The 22,344-nt window shown below is 37.7% G+C and overlaps 1 protein-coding gene across 1 annotated transcript in view; it reads left to right on the forward strand.

Annotated features, from left to right (window-relative positions):
• The window catches only part of MAN2A1 (mannosidase alpha class 2A member 1), a 186,804-nt gene that overhangs the window by 14,348 nt on the left and 150,112 nt on the right, over positions 1-22,344 (forward strand). The window contains exons 2-3 of the mRNA XM_066381983.1: positions 10,483-10,740; positions 13,251-13,395. Coding sequence (XP_066238080.1) covers positions 10,483-10,740; positions 13,251-13,395 — 403 coding nt within the window. The remainder of the gene's footprint in view (positions 1-10,482; positions 10,741-13,250; positions 13,396-22,344) is intronic.

The raw sequence follows: 22,344 nt of genomic DNA on the forward strand, positions 1-22,344 counted from the left end.
GCACAGTGGATAGAGCGTCGGACTGGGATGCCAAGGACCCAGGTTCGAGACCCCGCGGTTGCCAGCTTGAGCGTGGGCTCATCTGGTTTGAGCAAAAGCTCACCAGCTTGGACCCAAGGTCTCTGGCTCCAGCAAGGGGTTACTCAGTCTGCTGAAGGCCCGCGGTCAAGGCACATATGAGAAAGCAATCAATGAACAACTAAGGTGTCGCAGTGCACAATGAAAAACTAATGATTGATGCTTCTCATCTCTCCATTCCTGTCTGTCTGTCTGTCCCTGTCTATCCCTCTCTCTGACTCTCTCTCTGTCTCTGTAAAAAAAAAAAAAAAAAGTTGTTCAAGGGTCAACTGTATTACTTCATATAACCCATAGCCACCCTGTGATTAGGCATTAGGAAACTGAGGCACAGAGAAGTTGTGTATCTTGCCCAAGAATCTAGTCATTAGTAGTGGAGTCATAATTCATGTTTGCTTCAGTTTATTTTTATCTTATATTATTTTCCAGCTTTATTGAGATATAATTGATAGATGACATGTATAAGTTTAAAGTACAATGTGTTGATTCAATATACTTCTGTATTACAAAATGATTACCAGCCAAGTGTTAGCTAACACCTCCATCATGTCACAGATTTACCATTTCTTTTTGGGGGGAATGAGAACACTTAAGATTTACTCTCTTAGCAACTTTCAAGTATAAAGTACGGTTTATTAATTATAATCATCATGCTGTACATTAGATCCCAGAACTTATTTAGCTTATAACTGGAAGTTTGTACCATTTGAACAGCATCTCATTTCCCCTTCCTTCCAGTCTCTAGTCCCTCCTACCATTCTCTTCTATATTTCTATGAGTTAAGCTTTTTAAGGAATCCATGTATTAGTGAATTATATAGGTTGTGTCTTTTTCTGTCTGACTCATTTCATTTACCACAGTGCCGGCAATGTCTATCTATGTTACCACAAATGGAGGATTTCCTCACTTTTTTTAAATTAAATGGCCAAATAGTATTTTATTGTATAAATATGTAAACATAAACATGTACATATACATGTTTTCTTCTGGGAGTTTTATGGTTTCCAGTCTTAAATTTTAGTCTTTAATCCATTTATTCTTGTATATATTGTAATAAGGTGGTCTAGTTTCATTTTTTTAATGTATCTGTTCAAATTTCCCAACGTTCTTTATTGAATAGATTGTCTTTACCCGTTTGCATATTGTTGCCTACTTTGTCTAATATTAATTGACCATGTAGGCATGGGTTTATTTCTGGGCTCTATTCTGTTTCATTGATCTATGTGTCTTTTTATACTAGTACCATGCTGTTTTGATTACTATGGCCTTGTAGCATAGTTTGATATCAGGTAGCAATATTATCTATAGATTGCTTTAGGTAGTATGGACATTTAAAAAATGTTAATTCTTCCTATTCAAAAACACGGTATATGCTTCCATTTATTTTTATACTCTTTAGTTTCTTTTAAAATGTCTTATAATATTCTGAGTATAGGTCTTTCACCTCTTTGGTATATTTATTTATTTCTTTTTTAATACAATTGTAAATTGAATTGTTTTCTTAGTTTCTCTTTCTGTCAGTTTATTATTGGTGTATAAGCATGCTACCAAGTTTGGGATATTTATTTTGTGTACTGCTAGTTTATGGAATTTATTCTTCAGTTCTCGTAGTTTTTTGGTGGAATCTTTAGGGTTTTCTATCATGTCTTTTGCAAATAATGAGAGTTTTACTTCTTCCTTTCCAATTTGAATGCCTTTTATTTCTTCTTTTCGTCTGATTGCTATAACTAGGACTTCCAGTATTATGTTGAATATAATGTTTGTAGTAGTATTTTCTTATAATCCTTTGTACTTCAGTATTATCAGTTGCTTCTTCTCTTCTGTTATTTCTGATTTTATTTGGGTCCTCTCTCTTTTTCTTTTTTTTTTTTTTTTTTGCATTTTTCTTAAGCTGGAAACGGGGAGAGACAGTCAGACAGGCTCCCGCATGCGCCCGACCGGGATCCACCCGGCACGCCCACCAGGGGCCACGCTCTGCCCACCAGGGGGCGATGCTCTGCCCATCCTGGGCGTCGCCATGTTGCGACCAGAGCCACTCTAGCGCCTGAGGCAGAGGCCACAGAGCCATCCCCAGTGCCCGGGCCATCTTTGCTCCAATGGAGCCTTGGCTGCGGGAGGGGAAGAGAGAGACAGAGAGGAAGGCGTGGCGGAGGGGTGGAGAAGCAAATGGGCGCTTCTCCTTTGTGCCCTGGCCGGGAATCGAACCCGGGTCCTCCGCACGCTAGGCCGACGCTCTACCGCTGAGCCAACCGGCCAGGGCCTCTCTCTTTTTCTTGATGAGTCTGGTTTAAGGTTTATCAATCTTGCTTATCTCTTCAGAGACCTACCTCTGGTTTCATTGATCTTTTGTGTGTTTCTTTAGACTCTATTTTATTTATTTCTTCTCTGATCTTTATTATTTTCCTTCTTCTACTCACTTTGGACTTTTTCTTTTTCTAGTTCCTTTAGGAGTAAGGGTTAGATTGTTTATTTGAGGGTTGTTTGTTTCTTTCTGAAGGTAGGCCTGTATTGCTATGAAATTTCCTTTTAGAATTGCTTTTCCATAGATTTTGTGTTGTTTTTTCATTTTCATTTGTCTCACGGTATATTTTGGTTTCTTTCTTGATCTCATTATTAACTTTTTTATTGTTTAGTAACATGTTATTTAGCCTCAGTGTGTTTATGTGTTTTTCAGTTTATTTCTTATAATTGATTTCTAGTTTCATACCATTGTGGTTAGAGAAGTTGCTTGATATAATTTCAGTCTTATTAATTGTATTGAGACTTTATTTAGTGTCCTGACATGTGGTCTCTCTTGGGAAATGTTCCATGTCCACTTGAAAAGAATGTATTTTCTGTTGCTTTAGGGTGAAATGTTCTTAAAAATATCAATTAAGCCCTGCCTGGATGGCTCAGTTGGTGAGAGAGCATTGTCCATAAGTACAGAAGTAGCTGGTTTGATCCCTGGTCAGGGCACATATAGGAACAGATCAGTATTCCTGTCTTTCCCTCTTTCTCTCTCTCTCTCTCTCTCTCTCCATTTCTTTCTCACTATAAATAAAGTTAAAAAAATCAATTAATTCATCTGGTCTCACCCACCATAAGTCTCTGCTTTCTTTGTTGATAATCTGTCTGGAAGATCTATCCATTGATGTCAGAGAAGTATTAAAGTTCCCTACTGTGACTGTATTACTGTTGATCTCTCCCTTTATGTCCATCAACATTTGCTTTATATATTAGATGCTCCTGTGTTTGGTGCATACATGTTTTCAAGGACTATATCTTTTTGTTTCACTGATCCCTTTGTCATTATATAATGGCTTTCTTTGTCTCTTATTATAACCTTTGTTTTAAGTCTATTTTGTCTGATATAAATAGTGCTACCCCAGCTATTTTTTTCTTGTTTTCATTTGCATAAAATATCTTTTTTCATCCCATTACTTTCAGTTTGTATTTTTTGATCTGAGGTGAGTCTGTGGTCATGTTTCTTACTTGTTTCACTACCCTATGGCTTTTGATTGGAGTCTTTAATCCACTTATAATTAAAGTGATTATTGATAGGTACATATTTATTTGTATTTTGTTATTTATGTTTGTTTCTTTTTTTTTCTTCTTAAAGAAATCTCTTTGGCATTCTTATAAAACTGGTTTGGCGGTGATGCACTCCTTTAGCTTTTTCTTGTTTGAGAAGCTTTTTATTTCTCCTTTAATTTTAAATGATAGCCTTGCTAGATAGAGTAGTCATGGGTGTAGTTCTTTGCTTTTCATCACTTCGGCTAGTTTATGCTGACCCCTTCTGGCCTGCAATGTTTCTGTTGAGTAATGAGCTGACAGTCTTAAGGGAACTCCCATGTAGGTAACTGTCTCTTTCTTGCTGCTTTTATTTAAAAAGGATTTTATTTATTGATTTTGCAGAGAGGGGCAGCAAGAAGTATTGACTCATAGTTGCTTCACTTTAGTTGTTCCGTGGTTGCTTGTTGAACGTGCCTTGACCGGGCAAGCCCAGAGTTTCAAACAGCGACCTCAGCATTCCAGGTCAATGCTCCATCCTCAGGCCACCACAGGCCAGGTTCTCTTGATGCTTTTAAGATTCTTTCTTTGTCTGTAACCTTTGGCACTTTAATATGATTTGTCTTGCTGTGGGCCTCTTTGCATTTGTCTTATTTGGGACTCTACTTCCTTGCACTTTGTGTCTGTCACCCCCTGATTTTGCCCAGAATCCCTTGAGAACTTACTGAAATGTGGGTCTAGGCAGACTGCTACCAGCAGGCCGTCAGCTGGTGTGATTTTGGCAAAGCAGGGCCTTAGGGAGTCGGCAGGGAAGGGCATTTCCCAGTGGCGGGGAATGCTGGACTAAAGAAAGGTGGTGCTTGTGCACACTGTGGGAGAGGGACTTGCCCAGGGACATTGGTGGCCATCCCTTCAGCCCACTCCTCAGATCCACACAATTCAATCTCCCCTGTATGACTTCAGTCTCCTCTGAGCCCCTCCATGAGGCCCAGGGTGTGAGTGCCCATGAGGAAGATTGTTTGCACTGGCTCTTCTGTCATCTCTCCGAGGCAGGTGCTGATTTTAACAGCCTGATATATGGGTGCTTCTCTCTCTGGCACTGGTGCTCTGAGCTGGGGAGTGCAGCATAGAATTGAGGTTCTTTTCTCTTCTGGGGGAACTTCTGCAACTCAGATACCCCTACAGATTCTCAGCTGCCGAACATGGGTGTGAGGCAAGCCCTTTTAGTGTCTCTACCCTTCCTTCTGGTCTCAGCATGGCTTCTTCTGCAATCTTTAGTTTTAAGACTTCTGTTCATCTAGTAGTGTTCAGATAGTTACCTAGTCTTATTGTTTTTTAACTTAGTTTCAGTTTTGCTGTGGTCCTAGGAGGAAGTGAGTGTCACTTTCACCTACTTGACTGTCCTCTCGGGATTCTTAATGGTCTCTATTTTTCAAGATAAATTATTCACAAATATTTTCTTTTAATTCCATAGGTTGGCTTTCATTTTGTTGATTATTTCCATTCCTTCACTTTAAATCTTTGTGTGTTGTTAAGGCTGAAGTGAATCTCTTATAGGGACTATATAGTTAGGTCTTGTTTTTTTCATCTGTCTCGTGGCTATAGAGAGCATGTACCAAGGTCTTGAGATGGGGCGGGCAAGAGCTGGCTTAGAACTGTGAGAGGAACAGGATAAAGCTCAGTTGAGGCAAGAAAGGAAAGGGTGGAGAGATAGATATGCAGGTCATTATTGATTGTAGTGTAAGGTATTTTAAATGCATTGAGAAACTAACACTGGAATGTAAGAAAGGTATTGCATCTTAGTAGGGCATGGTTGAAAGATGTGGATATGTGAAATCAGTTAAGAGACTGCTTTACTAAGCTAAGAGAGATTGTGGCTTGGACCAGTGTTGTAGCATTTGAGAGGCAGAGACTCTCAAAATAGTTCAATAACTATTTTGGATGTAAGATGAAAAGAGCATATAGATCAGTTGGATGTGTGATGAAGGAAGAATCAGCTAAGCAGCAGGATTTTGGGAGTGACCTACAAGGTGGATAGTAACACTACTTACTGAAGACCTAAGGACGATAGAAGGGTTTTTTGGGAAGTGTCTTTTGGACTTGAATTTGAAACCCAAGTTGAGAAGTGAAATAGTCATTTGGATATATGGGTTCTTATTTTTGCAGAGAAGAGGCATCAGATCAAGATATAAATGTGGGAATCATCAGTACAAAAAATAGAATTTAAACCATAGAGGGGATGAGATAATTTATGACAGTATACTAGAGAAGGCAGAGAACTGAGGAGCTAACCTGGGGGGTCTCCATGTAATTCGGACAGAAGAAGATTGATAAACACTTGTCAGGAGGAAAACCAAGAGCATGTTGTGCTGGGAGCCAGTGAAGAAAATGTTTCTAGGAGGAAGGAGTGCCAGATGTTCCTTGAGAGGATGAATAAGATGAAGACAGTGTTTGCTCATCAGGCTTGGCAACACGGGAGCCTTTTGGATACTTTTCAAGAGCAGTTTTGGTGGAGTTGTGGGCAGGTACTGATTGGCATGGGCAGCTGAGCGGGTGGGAGTTTGTAAGGAAGGGGATAATGAGTGTAGACTGCTGACAACCCCTGTCTGTTCCTGAGGGCGTGGCGTCTGAAAGGAAATGTGGGGCTAAGATAAGCACTGGAGTTCAACTTTTTTTTTTTTTTTGACAGAATAAGATGTTATGTTGAACCCTAAGAAATTTGGTGGCATTTGACTACTTTTAACTTTCGAGAATGGCAATTTCCTATAGTTTGACTTAATAAAATGTTATATTATTGAGGATAGTTGCTCTTTTTTTTATTTTTTATTTTTTTATTTTATTTTTTTACAGAGACAGAGAGAGTCAGAGTGAGGGATAGACAGGGACAGACAGACAGGAACGGAGAGATGAGAAGCATCAATCATTAGTTTTTTGTTGCGCATTGCGACACCTTAGTTGTTCATTGCTTTCTTTCTCATATGTGCCTTGACCATGGGCCTTCAGACCAAGTAATCCCTTGCTTGAGCCAGCGACCTTGAGTCTAAGCTGGTGAGCTTTTTGCTCAAACCAGATGAGCCCGCGCTCAAGCTGGCGACCTCGGGGTCTCGAACCTGGGTCCTCAGCATCCCAGTCCAACGCTTTATTCACTGTGCCACCGCCTGGTCAGGCGAGGATAGTTGCTCTTAATATATTTTTTAATTTATTGATTTTAAAGAGAGAGGAAATGGGAGACAGACAGAAATAGGAACATTGATCTGTTCCTGTTTGAGCCCTGACCGGCAACCTCTGCACTTTAGGACAATTCTCTATCCAACCAAGGTATCAGGCCAGGGCGAGAATGAGTTGCTTTTAGGAGGGGAGTTGATGAAGCAGTGTTGAGAGGTTAACCACAAGAATACATCCTTTGAGCAGTAGAGAGAGATGGGGCTGGAGCTCACCAGCAGTGTTGGCCTTTGAAGTGGAGAGGGGAAGGCACATATATTTTCAGCCATTACAGGAAGGAAGAGGAAGGAACGCAGATTCAGCCATGCTTCAGTGATCATGGCGATGCCATGCCAATCCCAGCAGCTAGTGCTTTACCTGGGGCAAAAAATTACATGATAAGTTTTCAGATTAGCTGTAGATAGATGCACATTTGATGGATTTTGTTCAGAAGGCTGAGTAGTTTTTGATCCTGATTTGCCTTGTAGGCTCTAAGTTTTCTCTTCAGAAGTCTTTGATACCAATGATTTTTTTCTCAGTTTTTTTTTTCTTTTACAAAAAGCAGGAAAAAAAATCAAATACCATGACTTCCTTCCCCACTTCTCAGCAGTGTAACACCATTGCCTCCCTGTAGAACTGATTAGCAAAGCAAAAAATAAAGTGGTTTTCTCATAGGTGATTTTCTTGTCCTATAAAACGAATTGTCTTTTTCAATATTACCATCAGTATTCTTTGACTTGTCAGCATAATTGAAACATTATCTATGATTTCTATCACTTTAATGTAGACTACAAGTACATCCTTCTAAGGTCACACGGCTCTTCTCTGTCATGTGTTCAGAATTTGCTTATGAGGTGTGTATACTTCAAAAATTTCAGCTATTTGAGGGGAGACTTTATTCCACTGTATAATATAGTTTAAAATATTTCCATTAGTTCGTTATGCTGATTTATCTCTCGGCCACAGTTTTTTTCGTGAACTCCATTTAGCACAGAATTCCAGGGACTGATCATTAGTTGTATCTTTAAAGCAACAATAAGATTGAAATCTATCTTCTTTAGTGCCTGCAGGATCCTTTTTTATGAAACATCTGTCTCCTGTAATGTTTATTTTGAATAAGACTCTCCTCCATGGGTTAGGGGACCAGGGTCTTGGTAAGACTCTTCTAGAAGGAGCCCTCTTCTTTCTCAGTCTGTGTTGCTGAGCTAGAGGCAGCTTTACTGTGTGCATGACTCTAAAATTATCTTTTCCTAAATGATCTGGAGGAAGTCATTACCTGTGTATTAATTTATACACTATAAAGTGTCTGATAAAACATGACATCTTTCAAAGCTCTAGGATGGTGGTATTTATTAATGTTAGCTTTTCCAGCATAACTTTTAATTTTCATTGAAATTAATGACTTTTTTCCCCTTAACTTTTTTAAAATTTCTTTTAATTATAGTTGTATTAAAATATTAGTTTAAGGTGTACAACATAGTGATTCATCATTATATACCTTACGAAGTGATCACTACAAGCCTATTAACCATCTGTTCTTGTACATAGCAATATTATTGGGTGTTATTTTAGTCTAAGGTAAGGCTTATTTTATGGAGGTATGTAGCCTTACTATAGGCAAGACAAGTTATCATTTTCTAATTCTGCTTGCAATCAGAGGAGCTTTATTTACTGTTGTTACCTGCTGTGGTAGAAATTGCAAGCATCATTGAGGTAGACTTGTATCTTCAGCAATAGATATATTCATTGGGATTCATCAGGAGTGATTTCAAAAAGCCACAGTCTATCTATATATGGTCTTGTAATAAGTGAGTTAGAAAAGTTTTTCCCTTATTTCAGACAGCTTTTGATAGCTTGTCTGTTTAGGAAAATATATGCAGGTTAGTGAGCTGTGTAACCGACTCTCAAATATTTTTAGCTTCTTTGGGTAAACTTTGAGTTATGCCAAGGGTTCCATAGGCCTTTGCATGGAGAACCACTCAACCAACATGGATGTGTGCTTATGAAAAAGGGTTTGTAGTATATATAATACTGCTCAACAGCTTTGTTGACCTGGAATCTACATGGTTCAACTAACTTTTCTTTGAACCTGAACTAGTGTTATATTGATTCATCAAGTTTCTTTTGCTTTGCCATTTCTAGTCATGAACTAATTTGTATTCTCTTTCTTGCTTCTCACTAGGGGAAGTGGGGCTTGTCTTGCAGGATGAGTTCTGTGCTAAACTTTGCACTTCCTGCTCCTGTATTACTGATGAACAGACTTCAGAGTTTTGCCTTGTAGAGTTATGCCACCCCATATAGAGATGTGACAGTTATCTTAAAGGACCGCAGTTTTGATCTGTGTGGAGATATTTCTGTCTTTGTTGAGTAGAGAGGCCTATGTGAGCATCTTTGAGATCAGAGGATATGGCTATCTTGTTCTTATCTCCAGAACATCTGGGCTTTGGTATTTATCTTCAATGTCATCTCTCTCACCGCTTCCCAAGATAATTGGGTATCTAGAGTTTGTTTCCTATCCATATATACTGCTCACAAAAATTAGAGGATATTTCAAAATGAATATCAAATAATAATAAAAAAAGAAGCATTTGATTTTTTTTAATTAAACAAAAACATTAGAAAAGTAAATGAAACAAGTCAAAGAAACAAGTCAAAGAAAGTTGTTCATTTATGCAAATAGATGCAAAACCAACTTTTATTTCATTGGTGAAAATGCACTATACAAAAGGCTGAAAGTACTGGAGTATCTGCACGTTCCCTGATCCCCTAATTTTTGTGAGCAGTGCAGTTATTTTATTAAACTTTAAGGTGGGCTTTTAGGGGCCTAGGGTAGGCTCTTTCTACAGATGTGTTTTCAGACAAGGATTCATATCTTATGCATATCTGTCTTCCCAGCATGTAGCATTATAGCTGACACAGTGGGTGTTCACTAAAGAATTATTGTTATTTTCCAGAAATATGAAGACCATTTGGCAAATTTATAACTATCTACTCTGTATTTGGAACCCTGGGTATAGGAGTGAAAAAGACAAAGATTGTCCTTGCTCTCATAAGCTGGGGTGTTCTATGTAGCAAGGTTTATGTTATAGAGACGGTAAGCCTCTTAATGTGAGGATCAATTTAAAAACCTAAAAGTCACACAATATAGTAGAAACAATCTAAATGACTTAACAGTGTGGTTACTTGGGGTTTGTTCATGCCAGTTTTTTTCCAAGCACATAGCTAAGTAACAATTGACTAATTGATTTTTCTGTAGATCATGGTTCTTATTTAGGATTGTCCACTAGAGATTGAGATGAAATGATCGTTTTTCAGATTCATACTTTTTGACCTTTGGGAATAACTAGAACCAGTTATTCTTAAATTTAAAATTTAATACCTGAATATAATACATTGTACTTAATGGTTTTAGAGACCCGAAGATATTTTAGAGTTCGAGGTAGTAGGAAATGTATCCCAAAATATTCTCGGTCCTTCTGTGGCACATTTTAAAATGTGATTAAGCAAAGATTGCAGCCGTGGAGAAGATTTTCTGCTGTAAACTGGTGTTTCAACCCAGCCAGCTGTTCATGCTTTCTGTAATCCCACTTATAAAGTCGAAAGTGAAGGGTGAGTGGCTGCCCTCTTGGGCAGGCACATAATTTTTAAAAAAATATGTATGTCTCAGCAGAGCTATATCAGAGTCTCATGTAGCTGCCTTTTTCTTTTTTATTATAGGGCCAGCTCTCAATGTTGCAAGAAAAAATAGACCATTTGGAACGTTTGCTAGCTGAGAATAATGAGATCATCTCAAATATTAGAGATTCGGTCATCAATTTGAGTGAGTCTGTAGAAGATGGGCCAAAAAGTTCACAAGGCAATTTCAGCCAAGGTGCTGGCTCACCTCTCCTGCCATCGAAACAACTGTCCCTCACAGTTGACCCTGAAGACTGTCTGTTTGCTTCACAAAGCAGAAGTCAGAATTCAGATGTGCAGGTAATGTATACATTTGTTAATAATCACTGGGTTTTGTTTTTGTTTTTTAGATTTGATCGGTATCTGTTTTTACTTAGTACATTACTTTAATTCTCTGGATTCTAGTTTCTGTTTTTGTGATTTGATTAATCACAAGATCATTAATATTCTTTTTTAGTGATGAAATTCTGTAATTCTGTTTTTCTCCTAATTTTTCTTATTTTATACTTGGTGAATGTGGCTATTTTGTGTGGTACTTAGGTCTTATTTTCTGTAATAGTTGAAGACCTTTAGAGGTTTAACCAAAGAGATTTTCTTACCTTCTTTTGGAGACTACAAGAAAAGTCTTCTTTGTATTCTATCACTGTTATACATTACAGTTTTCACACAGTGTAGGATTAGATTTCTTTTTTCTAAATATCCTTTTGTGAAAAGGAAGGGAAATATTCTAGAGCTGTGCTGTCCATGATGGCAGCCACTGTCCACAAGTGGCTTCCAAGTACTTGAAATATGGCTAGTTTGAGTTGAAAGTTGAAAGATGCTCTAAGTGTAATATACACACAAAGTGTTGAAAATGTAGAATGAAAAAAAGAATCTTAAATATCTTGTTCATTTTTATGTTGAATATACATCAATATGGTAGTATTTTGAATATACTGAGCTAAATAAATATGATCATTAAAATTAATTTTATCTGTTTCACTTGACTACAAAATTCAAAATTACATATTTGGCTTGCATTATATTTCTCTTGGACAACACTGTTCTAGAGGATAATGGAATTGAAGACTAGGGTTAGAAAGAACTTCTGCCAGTTTTAAACTTTGGGTGTGTCACTCATATATTTTTGTTCTGTAGATTAGCAGAGAGCTATGTTTAACTTCATACCTTAGACCAGAAATTGGAGCTTGGTGACAGGACCCTAAGGGGTGAATATTTTAAAGCTGGATAAAATGAGTCGGCTCTGGCCGAACTTCAGAGTAGACATTTTCACTAACTCCTGGGGACAGAGAACAGGATATGATCTCGAGGCTGTGGCTCACAGGCCAAGCTGGAAACTGGAAACAGTGGAGCTGGCCAGGCCAGCCTGCAAGGTCATCAGCTAGTATGTGGCCAGGTTCAGCTAGGATCAGGATCCTGTCCTGTGCTTTGAAGTGATATCTGTTTCTGTGAGGCTTGGCTTTGTTTGGGTTTTAATTAAGTATCTTTCAAAAAGGAACAAGAAAACTTTTTTGGTGCAGGCCAATCTGAATCTGGGGTAGGCAGAAAGAAGGTACTGAGCAGCCATGGCGGGCAGGTGGAGGGAGGCGGCGCAGACAGGAGATCTGCAAGACCAAAGGAAGAGCTGGAGGAACAGCAGAAGTGGCTAACATACCCCCCTCCCAGCTGGTTCCCAAAGATTGCTGACTGTATCCTTGGAGTGTTTTATTTATTAAAGTCATAAATTCTGAAGTGAGAAATATGTTATTGCCTTAAAATACTTTGTATTCACTTTTATGTAATTTGCTTGATAGCTTAAAAATTTTTTTGTAATCCATTTATAGATTAATTAAGATGCAACTTTTAGCCCTGGCAAGTTTGCTCAGTGGTTAGAGCACCATCCCAAAACACGAAGGTTGAGGGTGCCTTTATTAGAGCACATATAGGAAATGACCAATGAATGCACAACTGCGTGGAACAACAAACGAATGCTTTCTCTCTCTTTCGGTCTCTTCCTCTCTCTGTCTCTAAAATCAAGCAATAAAAAGACTATATAAAGAAAAAGGTGTAACTTTTAAATAATTTAAATTTTACCAAAGGATGTGTTCTTTGTTACATTTAGTATTATAGAGAGTTTGGAGAATAAAGGTTCTTAGGGTTGTGTGTGTGTGTGTGTGTGTGTGTGTGTGTGTGTGTGTGTGTGAGGGGGCAATATTTTTTCCTTTGTGTTCAAATAGATTATTATCCAGAAGGAAAACTACATTGGAAACGTAGAAAATATTTTAACACTTAAAAGCTAAACCTCAATTTAAAAACTTTCTTCCATTTTTAACTTAATTGACTCTATTACTGTTTTATTTTTAGAATAAAAAGTTAAATATAACATGCTGAATGAAAGAATAGCAATAGATACATTTTCATTGATACAGATTTTAAAATATATGAGATTGACTATAAAATAAAGACAACTCAAAATAATAGTAATTTTCAGTAAATAATTTTTTGGTTACTGTTCAGTCCTATGTATTACTATTGAATTGGAAGTAAAGCAGAGGAAGAGGAATTGAATGAAAGTTTTTTAAATTAAAAGCAGGTGGAAGACGGGATTATTTATCAGGATAGTTACATAATACTTGTAGTATTTTAAGCCTTTGGTGATTAGTTTTCTGCCTTAAACTCTTCATGTCTACAGAAAGAGTTGTTTATCTTTTAAAACATATACTTAGAGTACAGCAATAAGTTGTTTAGAACAGATATTTTCAACATTAAGTTTAAATTAATAATGGTTATACATAATTAAACTTAATTTTTCTTGTCTTTTGTATTTTTAGATGTTGGATGTTTACAGTCTAATTCCTTTTGACAATCCAGATGGTGGAGTTTGGAAGCAAGGATTTGACATTACCTATAAATCTAATGAATGGGACACTAAGCCCCTTCAAGTCTTCGTGGTGCCTCATTCCCATAATGACCCAGGTAAAATTGGCACTCACAAAAACTAGGGGTCATCAAGTCTTCTGTAGGCACAGACTTAATTTTAGTAAGAATCTGGTGGCAACCACTTCTCGACCTTTTGAGAAATGTTCCCTAACTTTCAACAGTGTCATATTCCTTTTATATGTCATTGCATTTTTAGTTATTACTTTATCAATTTACGTGCCATTTAAGGATAATAATTTTGCAGTATGACATAGTAATAAGACAAGAAGGTCTTAGCTTTGGGGGATGAAAGTGGCATGCATTTAAGGTACTGATCATTCATTTCAGGTACTTAGTGTAACATACTACATAGCAGAATTATTTCGTGTCCATAAACTACATTAAAAAATCAGAATGCTTTTGGGAAAGTTGGAGTCTTTAAAATGGTGAAATATAGTACAAAGTGATTAAGAGACAGGCATAGATGATTCCCAACCCCATGATGTCTAAAGTTTTAGGCAAATTACTTAATCTGAGAGTAAGTTTTTTTGTCCAGATAGAATCAGGATAAAGTACTTCACAGGGTGAAATGTAAAGGCATGGTACATGGCCCAAAAGTAACTGCTGTCGTTATTATTATTGTAATTGTTATTTCGTATGATGACTTTTTTTATTTGGGCCAGAATTTTTTTTCTCCAGGATAAGTGAGAATTATTAAAATTATAATGGGATATGTGATATGATGTGTACATTTGTTAGTGGGAATACATAGGCACAGAGTAAATGCCCAGTGAATGTAGTTGCAGGATTTTTTTGGTATGTACTTCCAAAGATTTTTTTCAAGGACTTACTAATTCTTCCATTTAGTCTTTATCCCAACTTCTCAATTTCATTACTGTTATCAGAGGAAGAACTTTTCATTTAGTACTTTGAAGGTTTTTTCCTTTATTCTCAACATTTATTTCCTACTTGTATTCTTTTTATTTTTATTCATCCTACTTGTATTCTTTTATGCTAGTTTATTGTCATGTATTTCTTTCTTTCTCTTTGTAAGACAATAGAACTAACAAGGTAGTGTCTGGACATGTGATTTGGTGAAATGTTTCTGTGTGCACAGGTGTGCGTGCCTCTTCTGGCTGTGGAGGTAGTCTGGGAGATAGAACTTGGATGCTGAAATGTTTGAATTTCCAGAATATTTCATTTTTAGTGAGCACAGAGGTATAAAATATATGAAGTCGATACTGTTTTTTTGGAAATTTGTGATGAGCATTACCATACATACATCGGCTTCTGACTTGGTTTCTTTGGTCTTAATGTTTTTATCTTTTTCTACAAATACAAATAAAATATTAGTTTTATTAACCTTTTCTCTTATGTGTTGCATCATCTTCCTTCTTAATGTTAGCCTATCCCTTCAAATCCAGACTCAGGGATGACTGGGCATCGTGGAAAGACTGCAAGGGCATTTTGAGCCAGGCAGAATGAGGCAGGCATCCTGACTGCTGTTTACCGTCCAGGTGTTCCTGGGCATGTGTATTTGTGTATCTGTAAAATGGATCTCATATAGGTTGAGTAGCATCTTAAGCAGGAGTTAGTACGAAAGGTGATGAAAATCACATCTAATCTAAATAGTACCAGATTAAATAGTACATTTGAGTTAGGGGGTGCATGGTACAGAACAGAAAGGGTTTGTCCACCTTGTGCTAGCAGAGCCAAATGCTAAACTAAACACTGGGACTTGTATTGGAGAAATATTGGCTATTTTATTCATGAATAGTGCCATAGGAGAATGAGAAGGTAATGCTCAAAAGCCTGAACTTCTTGATATTGTGTGGGTTAGGGGTTTGAGATCATGCGAGGAGCCGATTGGTCGAACATGAGGCAATGAATCCTCTCTTTATGGGTTTTTATTTATTTTTTATTTTTTTGTATTTTTCTGAAGCTGGAAACGGGGAGAGACAGTCAGACAGACTCCCGCATGCGCCCGACCGGGATCCTCCCAGCACTCCCACCAGGGGGCTACGCTTTGCCCACCAGGGGGCGATGCTCTGCCCCTCCGGGGCATCGCTCTGTTGCGACCAGAGCCACTCTAGCGCCTGGGGCAGAGGCCAAGGAGCCATCCCCAGCGCCCGGGCCATCTTTGCTCCAATGGAGCCTTGGCTGCGGGAGGGGAAGAGAGAGACAGAGAGGAAGGAGAGGGGGAGGGGTGGAGAAGCAGATGGGTGCTTCTCCTGTGTGCCCTGGCCGGGAATCGAACCCAGGACCCCTGCACGCCAGGCCGACGCTCTACCACTGAGCCAACCGGCCAGGCCCTCTCTTTATGGTTTTGAGGACAGCTTCTTTGAGTTCTTTTCTAGTGTCCTTCTGTCTGGTCTCATCGGAAAGTAGTCAGAGGGTTGTTCCACCTTAGGGCTCTGGAACTGAAGCGTAACTTGGACCAAGAGGTTATCTTTAGCCTGCCAGAGGTCCAGATCCTGTGACCAATAGTCAGGTCCAGGCTCCTGTCTTCTGTTGTCTCCAAGATTGCTGATTATATTATCGAAGAATGGCTAGGTGTGGGGTGGGGTGGAGGTAGGGAGGGAGGGAGAGAGAGAGATAGAGAGACAGAGGGAGAATATGGAGGGAGAAGAGGATTTCTAGAGCTAGGATTTAAAACTAATCAGTGTCATAAGGACCCTTGGTATCAATATGAAAAACACATTTTTGTTTATTTCAGACTCACATTCAGTGAGATGAGGTGCTTAAACTTTGCACGAGGGATCTGAGGCTACCTGTAGGACTATAGATATTTTTTTTCTATAAACCTTATTCACTCTGAAATATTCTCATGGTGAGTGAAATAGTATCAAACCCACTTGTAGTAAATGAATTGTTCTCTCTTTTCTCTGTCAATCATGTTTTGTTTAAGTCTTATCATTTAATTGTGTGATGTGATTTCATTATATACTATATTTTGTAGGTTTATAAATACAACTTACAGCGTGCCTTGCAAGTCTTCATGTGAACCCATATCTCTCCTTCCTTTTTAATTTTTAAAGATCTTTATTATTCTTTCCCCTTTTTTATTCTCCTCAATTACCATAAATCTTATTTCTTGTTATTCTATAGCATGGGCAGTTAATTGTAATAATAAAATTTGTTCTTTACTAGGCACTGTGCCAAATGTTTTACAAATATCAACTGCCTCCAATAACCCTTGAACGTTAGTGCCACTGTTCATGATGAGGGTGCTACTAAACCTGCCAGGCTTGTACCACACAGGTGGTGACACCAGAATATTTCCCTGTCAGTTTACCTGGATTTGCCATCTGAGTAAACCAGAGTGGCAGATCACATATGTCTACTGTTATAGTCTATCCTCATTGTCTAGCTCTACAATTGGCATATACTAATTGCTACTATATAAATGTAAAGCCTTTTTTTACCTACCTCTATTTCCCTTGACAGCATTCTCACACAACACACACACATACTCCACACTCACAATCCCACATAGGCACACATGTAAATATTTATAGCACTTTTGCTGGGTCTCCTCACTAGAGTGTAAGCTCAGTGAGGACTCAAATTCTGTCTTATTAATCATGGTATCACCAATAGAACAGTAACCAGCACATAGTGCAGACTCATTCAGTTAAATGAGACAGTGAACAAAGGAATGACTGCAGATTCAAATGATCTAGTTGACCTTGGCCCATGATTTTAACTCCCCTCCTTTTCTTCTTCCCGTCACCTACTTATTCCTATTCCTGTAAAAAATGCCTTATTTAGAATGAACTTTGTAATTTTTAATACCAAGAACAGATGATACCAACCTCGTCAAGGGCAGGGACTATGTCTGTTTTTCAACTTTGTTTGGTACACACTGTGGTCAGTGCATTGTTCTGTGAGAAGACATCCCTAATCACTGTTCCTGACTGCAATGAAGGGATATGTCTATTGGTATCCTAGCAACCACAATTGAATCTTTTTGTCTTAGTAAAAGATGTTAATGACCCTTATCCTCAGGCCCTTCTCCACCTAAGGGAAAAGTAATTGTCAGAAACAGACCTTGAAACCTTTATAATACTATTAACCAGTATCACCCCAATAAATTCGATTAAAAATTTATAAAAAAAAATACCTCTTTAACAATAACAACAAAAAACTAAAGCAATTTTTGCTATGAAACGAACTTCTGGAGAAAAGAACCCACTGATTTTTCTTAAAATTTTTATCAGTCCTTAACAAATATAAAATTTAGATAAACTAAGTTATTCTGTGAAAAACTGAATCATTCAGATCATGAAAAATCACTTTTTCATTGGAGAAAAAGATAGGTAAGTGTACGTGCATGACAAAGCAAATGTGGCTCTGCAATGGGAAGTCTTTGTGTAATACTCCTAAATGAAAGTGTAATTAGGTAGTTTACTCTCTAAATGAGATTTATAGAGGTTTGTTTTTATTTTCTGCAGCAACAATTTAAAACCAGCTAGCTCAGTTGTTTGTTTTATAGTGGAGTTTTGTCCGTTGCAGATAGAAATATTTGCAATAGGGGTATTTTTTTTATATACAGATTTCTATATTTAGTCCTCCTAACTTAAAGAATTTTGGTGCTGTGCTTTTGTATATGTAGATATTTTTCTTTTTGGTTCACTTTAATATCTCACAGGAAAGATAAATTTCAAATTATGTTTATATTTTAATAAAATTTCTAATTATGTCTTCTTTCAGTCCAAAAGGACATGTAACAGTTGTCATACAATATTTTGTATGGTTTACACTAGTTAAAAGAGAATTGGAAAAGAATTATTAAGTAAATGCTGATAACTTTGTACTGTTGAGCTTTTGAAAGTTTTGAATCATGGACCGTGAAATTAAATGTTAGTTGATTGATACATGTTCATGTTGTATTTAATAAGCTGATTAAAACACAATTACAGCACCTTTGTATCTACAATCTTAATTCTTTGCTTCCCACTCGTTAAACTGCAGACATATTTAGGTAATTTTCCTTCAGAGAAATCACAGTGTGTAGAGAGAAGATAAGGTGTACTAAATGAAAAGTTGGACAGCATGTTGTTAGTTAAGCAATTTGTAAAATGAACATCAATAAATAATCCCCCATGTGGTATGACTCCAAAATAGAAGGCAGATCTAGGCCCTGGAGTCATACCACGAAATAAATGTCTTTTGTGTATTTGCAGAATTTTTATTGATTCAAATGAGTGATTAGGCATTTTTGGCTTTTTTTAAATTAAGAAAATAGATTTTTGCATTTAGTATTATATGATAATTTGAAATGCGTTTATGTGTCCCTAATCTTTAAAAAGTTTGTGAAGAAGAACAAAAACATGTGAACATCACAGTGTAATGTTATTTTAAGGCTTTCTGTTCAAATATTGTTAAGCACAGTCAGAAGAAGCCAGTTCTGCTCAGCCATAGTTGAGCAAGGCCCCTGTAGAGACTTGGAACACTGGCTGGCAAGGGCACCTGCTGCCAAGTGAAATATGATGGTTGGGAGAGGGAGAGATTTGTGTGTGGGCACAGTTTGGGAAGTACTTTGTTCTGTTTACTTACTGTGGCATAAAGTGAGTTCTTTAGTTTTGGCTACTGTGAACAGGGAATTTGAGTTTCTGGAGCTAAGATATTATGAGGAGGAACTGAGAACTGTCATTCATTGCCTGTTCTGTATCAGGGAAATGTCCAGTGTGTATTACTTCATGTCCATTCTGCAACCCTGAAATGTGGTAAATTAAACCCCCTTTATGAGGGGAGAGCAGCGAGGCTAATGTAGGCGTGGTAGTCAAATCTTCCTTCAAGGTCATTTAGTCAAAAATGACAGAGGAAGGTGAGTTGCAGCTCAGATTTGCCTGATTCTGAGATCCATGTTCTTGCTTTCTGTTTACTGTACTGCCTGTTAAGGTACTTTATTAGCCTGACCTCGGGTGGCACAGTTGATAAGGCATGGACTTGGAATGCTGAGGCTGCAAGTTCAAAACCCTGGGCTTGCCTGGTCAACGAACATACGAGAAGCAACAATTATAAGTTGGTGCTTCCTGCTACCCTTCCCTTCTCTCTCCCTAAAATCAATGAATAAAAAAAAAAAGAAGATATTCAGTTTAAATAATTTCATTCTTCTTGTGTTATGAGCATTGGCTAATTTAGCACATTTATCTGAACTTTGGATTGTTAATAGGGTTGCCAGATTTACCTGAAAAAGAAAGAGAAAAAGAAAATCACAGGCTGCTCAGTTAAATTGGAATTTCAGGAAACAATGAAATTTTTTTTAGTGTATAAGTACCAAATATCATGAAACTTACTTGTACTAAACATTTATTCATTATTTACCTGAAATTTAAATTTAACTGCTATATCCTGTAGTTTGTATGGCAATCTAATTGTTAAGAAAATGGTTGCATTTAAGATAAATATATAAATGGTATTTAAGAATTGTCTTTTTAAGAGCTCTCTAGAATTGGTGTAATGAGGTTCTTTTTCTAAAGGGGAAAAATCTATCTGGGCTCTGACTGGGCTGCATTTCTTAGAAGCACTATGGGAAGTAGCACTTAAGAGATGTAGGTGGTCATTAAACATCTCCCAATTCCCCGATTTCAGTTATTTTTGTCTGTCTTTCAATCCTGAGTGCTGCAGGGTTCACCAGTGCCCTGATTATAGAAACAATTGCTAGGTCTTATGGGAATTTACTATGTTCCAAGCAGTGTTCTAGCTATGTTACGAATGTTAAATCCCTTACTGCTCTCCACAACTTCCTGACAAAAGTACTACTATCATCCTCATTTCATAGATGAAAACACTGAGGCAGAAGAGAGGAAAGTAATGTGTCTGCGGAAGGGCTGGGTTGGAACCTAAGCCGTCTGGACGGCTGTGAAATCAGAGCTTGTAACCTTTATTTAATGTCGTTTCTTCTGGATAATATTTCTGAAACCACAGGCAGAGCTTCTAGGAGGAAAATCTTTTAAGTGTTTTCAAGCTAAATGTCATCTATGATAACATTGTTAATCATATAAAACATTAACTACTATTTTGCAAAAGTTGACATCTCATTTCACTATTTCCTCTCCTTTTTTTTCTCTTCTGGTCTATCCCTATTGAAATGGATATTTCTGTCTTTAAATACTACAGTAGTACATGAGATGGGGAGTGGTTTTCCTCATTGCTGCATATTTTACGATTAGAAAGTGATTTAGAAGCAGTATTTTCCAGCTTTTAAAATATTCCTTCCAGAAGCTTTGATAATTTGCCCACTATTTGCCCAATCATAAGGCTCCGTAGCCTCCTCACATATTCCGAGAAATTGCTCAAAGGAAGTCAGTTTTTCATTTATTTATTTATTTATTTATTTTACAGAGACAGAGTCAGAGAGAGGGATAGATAGGAACAGACAGACAGACAGGAACGGAGAGAGATGAGAAACATCAATTATCAGTTTTTCGTTGCAACACCTTAGTTGATCATTGATTGCTTTCTCATACATGCGTTGACCGTGGGCCTTCAGCAGACTGAGTAACCCTCTTGCTTGAGCCAGCGATCTTGGTTCCAAGCTGGTGAGCTTTGCTCAAACCAGATGAGCCCGCGCTCAAACTGGCCACCTCGGGTCTCGAAATTGGGTCCTCCGCATTCCAGTCCGATGCTCTGTCCACTGAGCAACCGTCTGGTCAGGCAGTTTTTCTTTTATTCCTAATTGTTGTCTCATGGTATAGACACTTTTCATGATTTCAAACCACCAAGCTGTATTGGGGAAAGATTTATTAGGCCTGAATTGTCCTGGCTTGGTGTGAGTCCTTAAAAAGGGAGGAAAATAACTTGAGCACGGATTTAGAAATTATTATGGAGGTTCTCACAAATACCTGTCGGGTATCAAGGTATGCAGGTCATTAAAGGGCATTTAGAAAAAGCAGTCCACAGTTGGGTAGTGTATGTATCCAGCTGCAGGATGAACAAACCCCCAGCAGTCCTAACAGTAACGCAAATGGTTCTTATGGTGTGGGATAGAATTTCCAGTGACAGCATCTTACCTGGGTTCAGAAAGTGCTGCATCTCTGGCAACTTAATGGAAGTGAAGCTGATATTATTTGAAAACTATTAGATGACACTGAATCACCTGGGAAAAAAATGGTTTGGTTATTTTGGAAACCTGAGTCCAAAAGCATTTAGAAGAATCAGCAGGTTTCCAAACATTCATGGGTCTTTGGAAAAACCTGACCTTGATCCTAGACTCTCCCACTCCCCTTCTTGGAAATTTTACTGAGTTACTAATTTCTCTTATTTTGCTTTCTTGGCCTCCTATTTTCCTCTGTTTCCACTGCAATTCATTAACCTTTTTTTTTTTCTTTTTTAGCAGAATTATTGTAACGGCTTCATTTCCTGTTTTTCTTCTACTTTTTTATTTTAATCCATCACACTCACAGAACAGTTATTTTTCAAAGCACAAAAAAGAAAACCCTTTCTCCTAAGTTTATAGTAAGAAAAAAAAATGGTTCAGGTTACCCGTGATCTGAACCCCATTTCTATTGTGTTTCTCAACACATTCTCACCATGCAAGCTGCAGTGCAGCTGTGCTCGGCTGCCTTCTGCTCCCTAAAGTGGACGTGTACCTTCATGGCTTAGTGTCTTTTCCATTTGCTCTTTACTCAGTTTGGAGATACCACGTTTCTCTCTATCCAGATGGTGACTAATCTAAGAATCTCTCTTCTTTCTTTCTGGTAGGAATTTAGCCTTTCTTTATTCTTACAGCATTAGTGCAGATCTTCAGTATAGAATCCGTTTCTATTTAGCTTAGTTTTATTGCTTTGCCCATATTAGACGCTTGGTTTGTGTTTGAATGTGTAAACCAGAACACAGTGTTAATTAAAACTCTTTCACAGTTTATTAGTGGGGGTAAGCAAGCTTAATTTATAATAGAAATGTTGGAATTAAAATTAATCAGCTGCATATGTGAATTATGGTAATAGCAATTAAGATTGTATATGTTACCTTATTGTAAGACTGGATGTTGCAGTCAAA

Source organism: Saccopteryx leptura, chromosome 4 (genome assembly GCF_036850995.1).
Source record: "Saccopteryx leptura isolate mSacLep1 chromosome 4, mSacLep1_pri_phased_curated, whole genome shotgun sequence".
Lineage (NCBI taxonomy): Eukaryota > Metazoa > Chordata > Mammalia > Chiroptera > Emballonuridae > Saccopteryx > Saccopteryx leptura.